This window comes from Plectropomus leopardus, chromosome 4, assembly GCF_008729295.1.
Source record: "Plectropomus leopardus isolate mb chromosome 4, YSFRI_Pleo_2.0, whole genome shotgun sequence".
Classification (NCBI taxonomy): domain Eukaryota; kingdom Metazoa; phylum Chordata; class Actinopteri; order Perciformes; family Serranidae; genus Plectropomus; species Plectropomus leopardus.
In genome coordinates, this window is record NC_056466.1 from 33,676,136 (window position 1) to 33,688,292 (window position 12,157).

Here is a 12,157-nt window from a genome sequence, read left to right on the forward strand (position 1 = left end):
AATCATCAGTCTTAATTACAAATATTCATTAATTTTCAGAATTTTAATCCTTTAAATGCCATTTTGTTGTCATGATGCCATCATGGTTTTAGATGGAAAAAGAAATAAAAAAATAAGAAACTGAAATGACAGAAAATGTTTTCAAGTCTCCCTGTATTTCCTTCCCTTATGCCTTTTTTCAACAACCTCACGTAAAGTGAGCCTTGAGGTATTATATTGTGTACATAATCTGTGAGTGTGTAACCAGCTGTGTTTGCTGAGGAGATATATATTATATATTATAGTGTCTCAGAGCTCCTGACAAGGTTCTAAACAATAAACAACTGCAATAAACCCAAAGAGCAGATCGTTAATAACAATACAGACATTTATTAGATGTTTTATGAGGTCCGACTCAGCAAATAGTGGAAGTGATCTTTTCTTTTTTTTTCAAAGCAACTTCAGTGAATATATGATCCCATCTGGTGTGTTGGTGCAAATGTAGCCTGTAAACATCCTGCAGGTTGCAATATGGCGATTTTTGAAAAATAGTAAATCTGTAGGAGGCACCCAGTGGCAGTTTCTCATTGCTAGTGATACAGTTTTAGCTTCTAGTGTGATAATTCCATTACATATTGTAGTGCTGTTTCTTTGTTCATACAGACAATCATGGCATGTCAAGCAGTAGGACAGTAACCAGATGTCTCCTGTTTGAGACTTTGTCTGCTGGTTACAGTAGACATGAGCTGCTCACTGTAAGTTAATCAAAATGTTATTTAACCCTCTGAAACCTGGAACGACATCACTTTTCTTGTGCTGCATTCAGACACAAGTATTTTAACCTCTGAACCTTGAGCTAATTGTCTTGATTTTCTATCCAAAACATGCACCAATCATGAGAACTCAGCTGTGTATTTTCCTTATTAAAAAAACCATTCTTTGCTCATCTTTAATCTTTAAAACTTTAAACATCATATACAGCAAGTTCCCTGCAACCTTTTAATATAAAGTCATGTGACAATTTAAAAATAAAAATAGCTACTTGAGGTTTCACAAAGTAAAAGTTCTGTCCATGCTGACAATTCATTTGCAATTTTAAATTAATTCATTATATCAGTGATCATTAAAATAAAATGCCAATACAGATAATTGGCAAAATGCCCAATACTGGCCCCAATAATCGGCCAGGGGAATAATCTGTTGAACCAAGTTGTCATGACTGATACTATCCTGTCTCTTATCATTTCTTTCCCCTTTTATTGTATTGTTGTACTTGATTTCATTTGTCACATTTTCATGTGCAAATTTATTTTAATGTCTTTTATTTATTTTTGAGTTATTTGTTATGTAAGCTGGTGTTTTTGTACTGTCAGTTTATCACTGTGTTGTTTGGATATTTTGATAGAAATTATAATAATAAAATATTCAAAAAACTTAAGTTTTGAATGCAAGAAGATGTGAGTACTTCTACACCTACATGGTATCTAAAACATAAATCCTGTGATTCCACCACAGATCCAGTAGATGGCAGCGGTGCAAAATGTTAGGACTTCATCATTCTCCTGTCACTGTGTTTCTAACATCTGCTCTGTCCCATCTAATCCTCTCTGTTGTCCTGTGAGTAATCACTGATGCCGTTTGAAAGAGAGGAAATACCATCTTCAGCTTCTCTGGCTCCGTACTGAGCAGGCTCACTGTACTTTCCCTCTGTTCATCTGAAATACATCAAGGTCAGCTGCTCCTTCTCTTGTGTGATTCCATTATTGATGAAAGGCAGAGGGAAACACTCTGGTGACACAGCACCTTCTGCGCTTCCTCATATACTGATGGAAAGGGTGACAGCTTATTTCTGTTGTAACCTGGGAGCGGGAACGAAATGCTGGCTGTGTGACACAAATATTCCTCACTGTGCTCCGGCATGCCGAAGCAGAGAGCACCCTGCTGACTCAGATCTCATTAAGATGCACTGAAGGGAGCAGCTGTATGATTTCCAAGCAAAATGGTAAAATTAGAGCAGAGAGAGAGGGTTGGGGGACGGGTGAAAAATGAATTTTGTGAAATGTTTTTTTTTTTTTTTATTGCCAGTGAGACAATAAACCCCAAGTGAGTGGAGTAGACTCACTGCTTTTGCAACCTAGGGTACATTTTTTAAATTGAAGCATTATGCAACCCAATAACAAAAAGGAAATTAAATTAGTATAATGCAGTACGTCTTGTAATCCTGTAATGAAACATGAGAAGTCTGTGATTTACTGAGTGTAATCAAATTCACTGTGTTGAGGTCAAAGCTCATGTTTTTGCAGCTGCAGAGAAAATTTGCTTCTTTTTGCAGTTAATTAATCTGCTCATTACATCAAGTCCCATGAGAAAAGACTTAGGATTCAGCTGTGAAGGAGCCCTGTTGGGATTATACAAGTATGTGAAGGTATTAGAAAGTCCTACTTAAGTGTTAACTATCTTGCGGGACTCGACACTGCAGATTATGGCAGTACTGCAGGACACAACAGTTTCTGTAAATTTCTACTATGGGCTGCCTAATTCCCATTGGACTGCCGTCTATCCCTGCAGGACAGTCTCATTTTGCAGAAAACACTGAATCAGCATCTAAACTTTTATGCTTCACTAATTAAACGAGAAGTCAAGGTGCCACAGATGTACTTTGGTTAACTTTGAGAAGTTCTGTGCTGTGCCTATTTTTAAATAATTATCGCTGCACAAATTAGAAATTTCAGGCATTTGTTGATGTTCAAGGTCCATTTAGTATCTGCTCTGGAGCTTTCACTTTTCGCACAAAATCTCAGCAGACTGACTTTGAAGATGTTCACATTTTAACACCATCTGCTGAGGAAGATTATCTGATGTGATAAAAACTCTTAAAAACAGCTTAATTGACCTTGAGAACCACTATTTTCAGGTTCTAGACTAAAGTAATCAATCTCTATAATATCTTTATATTAATATTATTAGTATAATGTTTTATAAATATGAACTTAATGTGTTGAACACAATGTGATCATACACTTTGTTTCCGAAAAGGTCAGATCAAAACTAAGATTCAACAAACTTAACATCTGTACATCACAAAGTGAAAGTGTTGGTGGAGGAGGGCAAGTTTGCGTTAACACCATCAATGATAATAGACCCCTTAAAGCTGGGGTAGGCAGTTTTATTTTGGGTGTCATTTGGTGATATTCCCACAATGCACTTTGAGTACAGGAATTTAAGCGGGCTGGGAGAAAACTAGGCTTCTGCAGCTCCTCTTGACTCTGTTTTCAAACTTAAGAAAATCTAGTCTGTGACAGAAGCCAATCAAAGGTCATTTCAGAGAGAGGGCGTTCCTATTGGCTGTTCTAAAAATACAGATGTGTGTGCATGTCCCTTTGGTAAAAGTAGGAGGGAAGTAGGAAGTAGTGCACTAGAATAAACAAGTTAATAGCAACGGAGGTTCAAAATGCTCGGGCACATACATAGCACATCAAGCAGTTGGTATATGTCCTTCTCTTGTGGTGTCCTCTCAGATAGTCTTCACCATGCTTTGCTGTTCTGCACAGGGACGATCCAGGCGAGTGGAGAAGTCCTCTGAACACACTGAAACACAGATGAGGAAAACATTGTTGAATAATGCTAGCAGAAGTAGTCTTACACTCACCACAGATTACAACTACAAAGAATATGTCAGTTATCCTTTTCAAAAACTGCATTAGAACATTTTACCCAAACAAAGAGCTCAACATTGGGAAGCCTTGTACATGGTTTAATAAAATAAAAATAAACCATGGAAATAAATCAGGGAAAGGCTTGCAGGAGACAGGGAGCTGACACTCAGGATGAGGGTGCTGTCTCAGTGCAGGAGTCTCAAGCCTTCAATGAATCCTGTGTAGCTCTTAAGCTGAAACAGAGAGGGAGAAAAGGACAGGGGAGAGGGTCAGACATGCCTTTATAAGCCTGGGTGGGAAACTCCTTCGGGAGATGAGGCGTGTTTGTTCCCCAACTTCAGTTATGAAACTTTGTTAGTTGTGTTAAGTTTGCGCTTCTCATAGTGAATTACTCACTTGGAAATTAGCTTTTGCAGTGCTAACCTCAGCATTTGTCTATAGTGTTTCATATGATAGGCCTACAATTATTGATCCTTTTTTAATAATTTGTCTGACTCTGATCCTTTGTCAACCTGCCCTTCCCTGTGTCCAAGCTTTTTCCTTTGTTTAAAAAGGTCTAGGCTACTTCATGGTTCTATGCCGTCACACTACTGTGAATATAAGAGAGTGACTTTAGTACAAAGTGTAAACCACTGCATGTGAATGCATGAATTAGTCAGATCTGCGCTCCAGAGGAGAGCCTTCATCAGGCTGTGTAATATTGCCCTCTACTGGATTTATACGTGTATGAACTGCATTAAACTAGAGCCTTCTGCGTTGTTATAACCCGCTTCGAAATAGTTTCTCCAGCACCCAGTACTCTTATTTTAAGTTACCACTATACAATAACAAGATTACATATATAACAACATAATAAAATATAATATAATACAGTAGTGTAACAATGTCAGTGTTTGGAATAATTCCCCATTAAGCCTTGTAGTTTTATTTTTTAAATGACTTACCCTGTGATCTCATCCAGGTCTTTCAGCTTCCCTCCCTTTATCAACAATGGAAAATCAGCTGAGCTGAAACACAATATAGACAAATAGAGTCAACAGAATCACAAAAACACTGACCCTTAAATTTACATTTCTGTTTACAGTAATGTTTTTGACATTCTGTTTAGATGTCTCAAATATGCACTCTTAATCCACATCAATACTAATATATCACTAAATAGCACTCTGCTATCTTTAACAAAGCTGACATGTAGCTCACATTGAGCTGTAAAATAAATCACACAAGCCTTTTCTCCCCTTTAACTCCTTGATGTTAGATAAAATTATTTAAGAGCAGGACATTTTTAATTAACAGGCTGTTAGCGGCTAACGAAATGTGTTCAGTATATACAGTACAGTGTACTAACGTCAGCTCACTCTGTTAGCATGTCTGTTATTGCTTTGTAAATCTACTAATTTAGTGGCAGATAATCCAATATCATGCTTTAATGCACATGTTAATTTAGCTAAAATATGCTGATAATATCAAAAACCATTCTTTAGACGTCTTACCCTGTTAAAGCCCATCACAAATGGTCTTCTCTGCTGCAATTTAAATGCTTATTATTTCACATTCAGAAGCTGCCCCCCTCCCGAATTAGGTTTATGGGCTTTTGTGTTTATTTTGTATAAACACAACAGACAGTCACAAACCAGATCCCTCCCATCCCACATAATGTTTTTTTCTTGGTAAGAGGAAAACATTTGATACTTTTTCAGATGTCACTATAAAATTCAACTTTATTATATGACAGTAGCTACTCCAACTTTGTTGTAACTGCAGTAATTTTGTATATTAGAAGTGAACGTTGGTTTAGAGGACACTTAAAAGTATAGAGATATTTATCATGTATTGCAATAATAGCCTAAAGATATTGTAATATCATTTTAAAGACATATCGCCCAGCCCTACTGTGTGTTTTCACACTGACCTCACAGACCAGGGCAGCTGTGGTGGTCTTCCCCACACCTGGAGGTCCCGACAGCAGAGCAGCTTTGTACCCTGATCCATCATCTGCCAAACACATCATCAAATAATTCAAATATAAATAAGCAGTTATAGGTGACTAGGTGACGGAATAAAAAATTCTAAAAATGAATGACAAACAATTTTATAAAGTGACCCCCCCCCCCACCAAAAAAGCATGAAATGACCTGAAAAAAATTCTAATAAAAGTAAAAATTATAAAAAAAACACACCTACTTGTACAGTAATACTTACATATATACCTTAACACATACATTTTAAAAATCAGATAAACCTAATTCCTTGACTAGTTAAAAACAGTCATCATCCTCACATAAAGAAGTTTTAAGGTTGAAAAAAAATCTTGTTCCACACTGTTTGACAAACATGTATTCTTAATCATTTTGTTCCGGCTTTTTATTAAAGCTATGTTAATTTTGATTGACATATTAAAACCCCCAAATTCTGTGTCAATAAAAGAGATATCCTTAAAGTCTTCATTATTTAATATACACAATTACCTAAATTCAGCAAATAAAGCTGTGTGAGTTTGAACATTGTTTGCCTGCACAGCATAAATGTAGAATGAGTCGCTGAGGGGCTGCTGGGGTAATTAACCTGCCTGCTAAGTGCAGATGTGTAAATGTGTTCAGCACTGACAGATGTGCAGCTTACCTCAACATTTGGAGGTGAAACGTGGAGTCAGACAGTCCGGCACGTTCTGCCTCCTTCTCCTTCCTGTCAGGCGTAATGGACTCAGGTGCTCTTAAGGCTGAACGACAAGGTCACCGGCGTCGTCCCTCAGCGCCACCGGAAGCCGTTTGTCAGAGCTGGTTATGATTAAAAGCTTCCCCTGCAATAAATAACAGAGTGAATCAGTTGGCTACTGGCTGCTGTCCCAGGGGTTAAAGTATCTGTAAATTGTGAGCATTCCTCTTCCTGATACGCTTGTTTCACCCAACCTGCTGCTGTGTCTGTGGCTGCAGCTTTTAAAGTTAGAGCATCCATACTTAAAAGTAATGAGTCAAATTAACCTCCAGGCCTAGAAATTTAGAGCAGAAAAACCTGCATTAAAAGCACAGAAACCTTTGAACTGCAAATCCATCTCTGGGGCTGCTCTGATGGGGGTGCTGTAAGGGGTAAGAGCCACATATAAAGACACAAATTTACACCATAATGGCATTTATAGTGCGACAAATGGAAACCGCAAAAAACATCTGGAACATAAACATGATTTAGCCGTTACTGTTGAAGTGTTTTTATATTTTACACCTGGAAAGAAAAAAAAAAACCAATAGAAACATCTGTTAAATCATATCTTGACTTTAATGTATAAAAGACCAATAACAGCATGTTACAGCAGCATATATTGTACATACATCATTTCTATTGTAAAAGAGGAGGTGCAATATTCTGGTACAAAAAGAGATGAGCAGCTGTACCATTTCTCAACAATTTTATTACCTCTTCATCTCAATTCATGGTACAAAAAGAAACGCACAATAACACCATAGATTTAGTGTGTCATATACAGCATAATGCAATACATACAGATTTTATTTATGTACATAATATACAGGAGATACACAGTTTGATTTGGAATGTCTGTCGTTATTTTTAACCTCTGACTGAAATCAAACTCTCCGACTACCTCGACATGGTGGAGGTGACACACTTCTGCTGCTCTGATCTAAAGAGAATTACTCTCTAAATAAACAGCGGGCAGGTTTGAAGGGGAAGAAAATAGAATAATGCAGCAGTGCATTAGACTTGAATAAACATTAGCTCGGCTGCGGGGAATCACTAGCCCGCACCAGCTCGGCTTTTTAGATGTCATGCCGGCAAATCTGGGAGGCTTTTCAATCTTCAGCGGCTCCTGGGGCACTTGGCTTTCAGCTGTGTGGTTAAGTGTGTCTTTGCACATGTGTGTGTTTGTGATGCGTCTGTGTGTGTTTGAGGAGTGCATCCTGGGGGCTACATTAGCTCTAGATCTGTCAGTTCAGACAGGATGCCTGCTTTGCCTCTCACTGTCAGGAGGTCTGTACACTTAAAACACGCAAACACGCAAACACACAAACACACACACACACACACACACAGGGGGAAATACACGATTAAGTTTACAGCACAAAATGATGGTGGTGTGTGTCAGTATTGAACCTACAGTCAGCATCTTTGTTTCTTGACATGCAGGTTTACTCAAACAAGCCCCCAAATACGTAGACATGAGGTTGTTTCACAGGATTCATTTCCAGCTAATGTCTCATACTTTGTCTGCGGTGACATCAAATCTAATAACGCTTTGAACTCAACATCAAACAAAACGTCGGCACAGGCTGAATCAACGTTATTAAATTCATGGTCTCATTATATGATCTGTTGTTCATTTTGTCTGGGTTTTCAATTCTGCTGTAAAACGTAGCGGTGCATGTATTTTTGTGTGTGTGTGTGAGTGTGTGTGTGTGAGCAGTGATGAAATGGGAAAATGGGGTTGAAGAGAAAGCAGCAGGGAATTGGAGATGTGGAGAGGAGAAGGGGGAAGATTCTCATTTGAGATAAAAATATAGACCTTACAATCTCTGAACACAGACACAGACACACACACACACACACACACACACACACACACACACACGCACACACACACACACACACACACGAAAAAGCAGGATAAAGGGAGGTCAGACATATCGTTGACACTGTATTAAACCAAGCCTGTAAGTAGCTGACCCTGTGCGCTGTGGGAAAATGAAAGCAAAATTTCCCTACAGGGATCAACAAAGGGCCACGGTTACTGTTAATGTTATTACTGAGGTTATAAACCCAGTAACAGCGCTTAATGGATCTCAATTATCTGAACAAAGACAGAATGACAAAGTGAACAAACTAGGTCCAAACCCAGTATATGGCTGGACCGTGGATGAAATGGTAGAGGGTTGTTACTTATGCTGTGCTCACATTACGAGTGACAGAGCAACAGGCTACAATTAATTTTCAATAAAAGCCAGTGACATGAAGCTACAAACTGACACCCAACACTTGGGTTACTCCCGCTACAAACAAAACTTGAACTGGCCCTAACTTTTGTCAGCACTCCAATGTTAAGGTGAAGTGTAAGTCAATCATATGTTTTTGTTTCAAGCTGTGGTGTTGTGTTATGCAAGAGGGTGACGAAATGTGATGTTTAAATGTTAAAACGGGCTCAGACACAGATTATGAGAAGAGATATGTTTATGACCAAACTTAAGATGACGTGAGGTGCTCTGTGTAAACAGACACACACAAGCCTGTGACCACATCACTATGTTAATGAACGCTTGAGCAACGCTTCCAAGGTGACTCAGCAATAATGTAGGCTAGCTGGTTACACTGTTGCGTTGTTGCTTTTAATGTGAAAACAGCATAATGTCCAATGTCTACTTTCCACCTTCTCCTCATGACGATGGCTCCACCTATTCTTACATTTTAACATGCAATATTTAATAACGTTACTCATAAATTTTAAGGTTTGTTCATCAATCATACTGACGAGGTAATCCTCTTTCCTCTGTCCAAAACTACAATTTTAACCACAGCTGGCTTGTTACCTAGCTAGCTTTCTAATTCCACCATGCGTTTATGCTAATGCCACAGTGGTTACAGAAAATGAGCTACACAAAGGTGTCACTCATCTGGTGATAGCAATGTGCTTTCCTACACTGTGACAAAACTGTGTGGATGAAGACTTATTTTACTCATTTAGTGGCTGGCTAGGTAGCTAGCTTGCTAATTCCACTCTGCTTTTATACTACCGTTAACTACTGTGGTTACAGAAAATTCACCAGACTAAATTTTCATTTCTCTGACAATATGTGCTTTCCTACACTGTATAAGAATGTATGAATGAAGATTTAAGTTTATTAAACTTTACTTATGTAGCAGCTAGCAGGCTAGTTTGCTAATTCCACCATGCTATCATGCTACACTGGCTACAGAAAATAAGAAATACAGAATAATAACACAGGACTGTCAGCGCCTATTCATTTCAAAAGGCCAACTGACGATAAAGAAACGGCAACACTTGCATCATCACTCACTCCAACCAATGGTGTAACTTTATCACTCACTCACTCACGCACAGATGGACTTTCGTTGTATGGGGCTGACCTTGCATAACGCAGTACAGCCAAAAAGAAAAAAGAAAAAAAAAGAAAAGAAAAAGTTGGATAATTTGCTGTAGTTTGTAAAAAAAAAAAAAAAAAAAGCTACAAACTGCACATCACAGTATACCGTGTGCTTCAGATGTGAGCTGATGCAACATGGAAGACATACACACAGAAATATTAGATAAAAGCATGATGGTATGTTTTTGACTGCAAAGAATAAAGAGTGTCACAGTTTCTTACAGTATGGCTGTTCATAAGGTTGTGCTGATTATGTCAAAAGTCTTTCTTTCATCTGTCAGTGGGCGAAAAAGGGAAAGAGGGGAGCATCTTGCCAACTGCAGCACAAAATAATAGGGAATATTTTAAAATAGCATCAATACACGCCATCAGATATTGTTAGGAGAGAAATGATGAGGCACCTCAACAGTTCTGACAATCTCCCTCGGTCTCTTTCACCTTTTGTCAGCAGAAATAGAAGCTGAAAGCAACCATGTAGATTTATGTGTGTGTGTGTGTGTGTGCGTGTGTGTGTGCCACCTTGTCAACGGAACAAAATAATAGAAAAGGAAAAAAAAAAGCTGTGAGACAGGTGTTCTGTCATGCTCAGATAAACACTGCAGATTTGTCTTCATCATGGATGTAGGTTCACTTCTGTATCAGAAGTTATCAGGATCTTGAAATCCAAAAACTTTATCAGAAATCCGACACATTATTGAACGCTACATTAACCGTAAACATTAAAATGAAGGATAGGCAGTCGCTAAATCTGACTTTGCCATAGTGTAAACCCCGAATTTGTTCCATCATCATCAGTCTCACACTTTCTGGCGTCTTTTACGTGCTGGCAGGCAGATGGGTTTCTTGCTGTGACTTCCGTGACAAAGTGGTGACAGAGAGGAGGCTTGCTGTCGGAGCCACATCATGCACAGTCGTCACTGAATGTTTGTGTTTTCACAGTCTGACGGCCACCACACATGCTCCAGCCCTGCCCAGACACAGAGGGGCGACCTGCAAAGACCAAAAAAAAGCACAGGAGTCACAGCTGGACTCTAAAAAGGTGCAGCGATAGATTTACCTGTTACTAATCTAGCCTCTTATACACGCAACCAGCGTGTTTAAAAGTCCTTAAAGCGGCCTTGATCAATATTTTATAATAATGGCTGAAATTTCTATGTGTAAGCTTTTTTTTAAAAATTTTTTTAAAGATTATTTTTTTGGGCTTTTATTGCCTTTACTTGACAGGACAGTGTGAGCGTGAAAGGGGAAACATGCAGCATAGGGCAGAGGCCTGACTCGAACCCGCGGCCACTGCGTCGAGGACACAGCCTCTGTACATGGGGTGCCGCTGTATCCACTGAGCCACCAGGCACCCTGCCATGTGCAATATTTAACAGGTGAACTTTGCAGCTCTCTTAAGCAGGGTACTCCCATGGTTCTCAAATTTAAATTCAAGATTTTTTAAGACTTTTTTTTAATAACACCTAGAATGAAATGCCAACTGCAAGGCCATACTGGCAAAAATGTGAAGGATATAAAGCAAAATCAGAGTCGATTCTTGGCTCTAGAAATGATTTGCCATATACTTGAATTTAATAAAACATTTTAGCGAAAACAACTGATTTATATGTGGTTTATATAACTTAATGGTGAGTCTGTGCTCTAATAAAAGAATAACATTAATAAAAAGATATTAATTTGTTGGATTAAGAGTCACAACCCTTCTCAATGGCCTCACACAGCGCCTTTTGGTCACTACAAAAGCTCCTATTTGAAGTGAAGCTAAGTAAGTGTGAAAGCGTAACCAAAATATTAAACACAATGACTTTACGAAGTGTGTGACTAGAATTAAATTATAAAGCTTTGTATTTGTCACATTAAAGAATCCCAACCCTGCTAAATGGCCTCACATTGTGTCTTTTGGTCACAAAAGTTCCCTTTTGAACAGATGCTGACTCAATAAAAAGTAACAGATGTAGCATGAAGTAGATTAGGATCAGAAAGTGCAGCAATCAGCTCTTGTGTTTCAGTGGTTGTCACTAGAATCAGCTTTACAGAGCGTCTTTACAAGGTTCAACATTTACTTCTCTGGCCTGCAACTTTCATTTTTTTGGTTCAGTCTCACTGCTCTCATAGTTTTGTTTTCTGCCACAGCAGGCAGCTGTTTTCAGTGGAAAAATCTTTGAAAAGCCACTGTACACTACCTGCTCTGCAGCAAACAACTGACAGACTAGAGCTTGGATTCTTTGCGTGAACAGAATTTGGCCTGAACTGACCAGGGTAATTTCTCAAAAGTCCCCCAGGCTTGAATCACTCCAATTTCCCCCCTTTTTTTATTAATGCCAACCTTATAGCCTGTATAGTGTCATGAATAATGTATGGGCTGTGTTGCCATCAACTCGTCCTGACTCATGCCTCTCATTAACGAGGAGA

General features: G+C 38.6%; 1 protein-coding gene and 1 long non-coding RNA gene across 2 annotated transcripts in view; both read right to left on the reverse strand.

The window, feature by feature from the left end:
* Window positions 1–3,812: 3,812 nt before the first annotated feature.
* LOC121941913 lies at window positions 3,813–5,633 on the reverse strand. The gene is made up of 3 exons (XR_006105783.1): window positions 5,548–5,633; window positions 4,580–4,642; window positions 3,813–3,868 (listed from the first exon to the last, which is right to left on the reverse strand). It is a non-coding gene; the product is annotated as an uncharacterized LOC121941913 (long non-coding RNA).
* A 4,612-nt stretch (window positions 5,634–10,245) lies between these two features.
* Window positions 10,246–12,157, reverse strand: part of klhl5 (kelch-like family member 5) — a 41,969-nt gene continuing 40,057 nt past the window's right edge. The window contains exon 13 of the mRNA XM_042484941.1: window positions 10,246–10,735. Within this exon, the coding sequence (XP_042340875.1) occupies window positions 10,679–10,735 (57 nt within the window). The 3' untranslated portion in view covers window positions 10,246–10,678. The remainder of the gene's footprint in view (window positions 10,736–12,157) is intronic.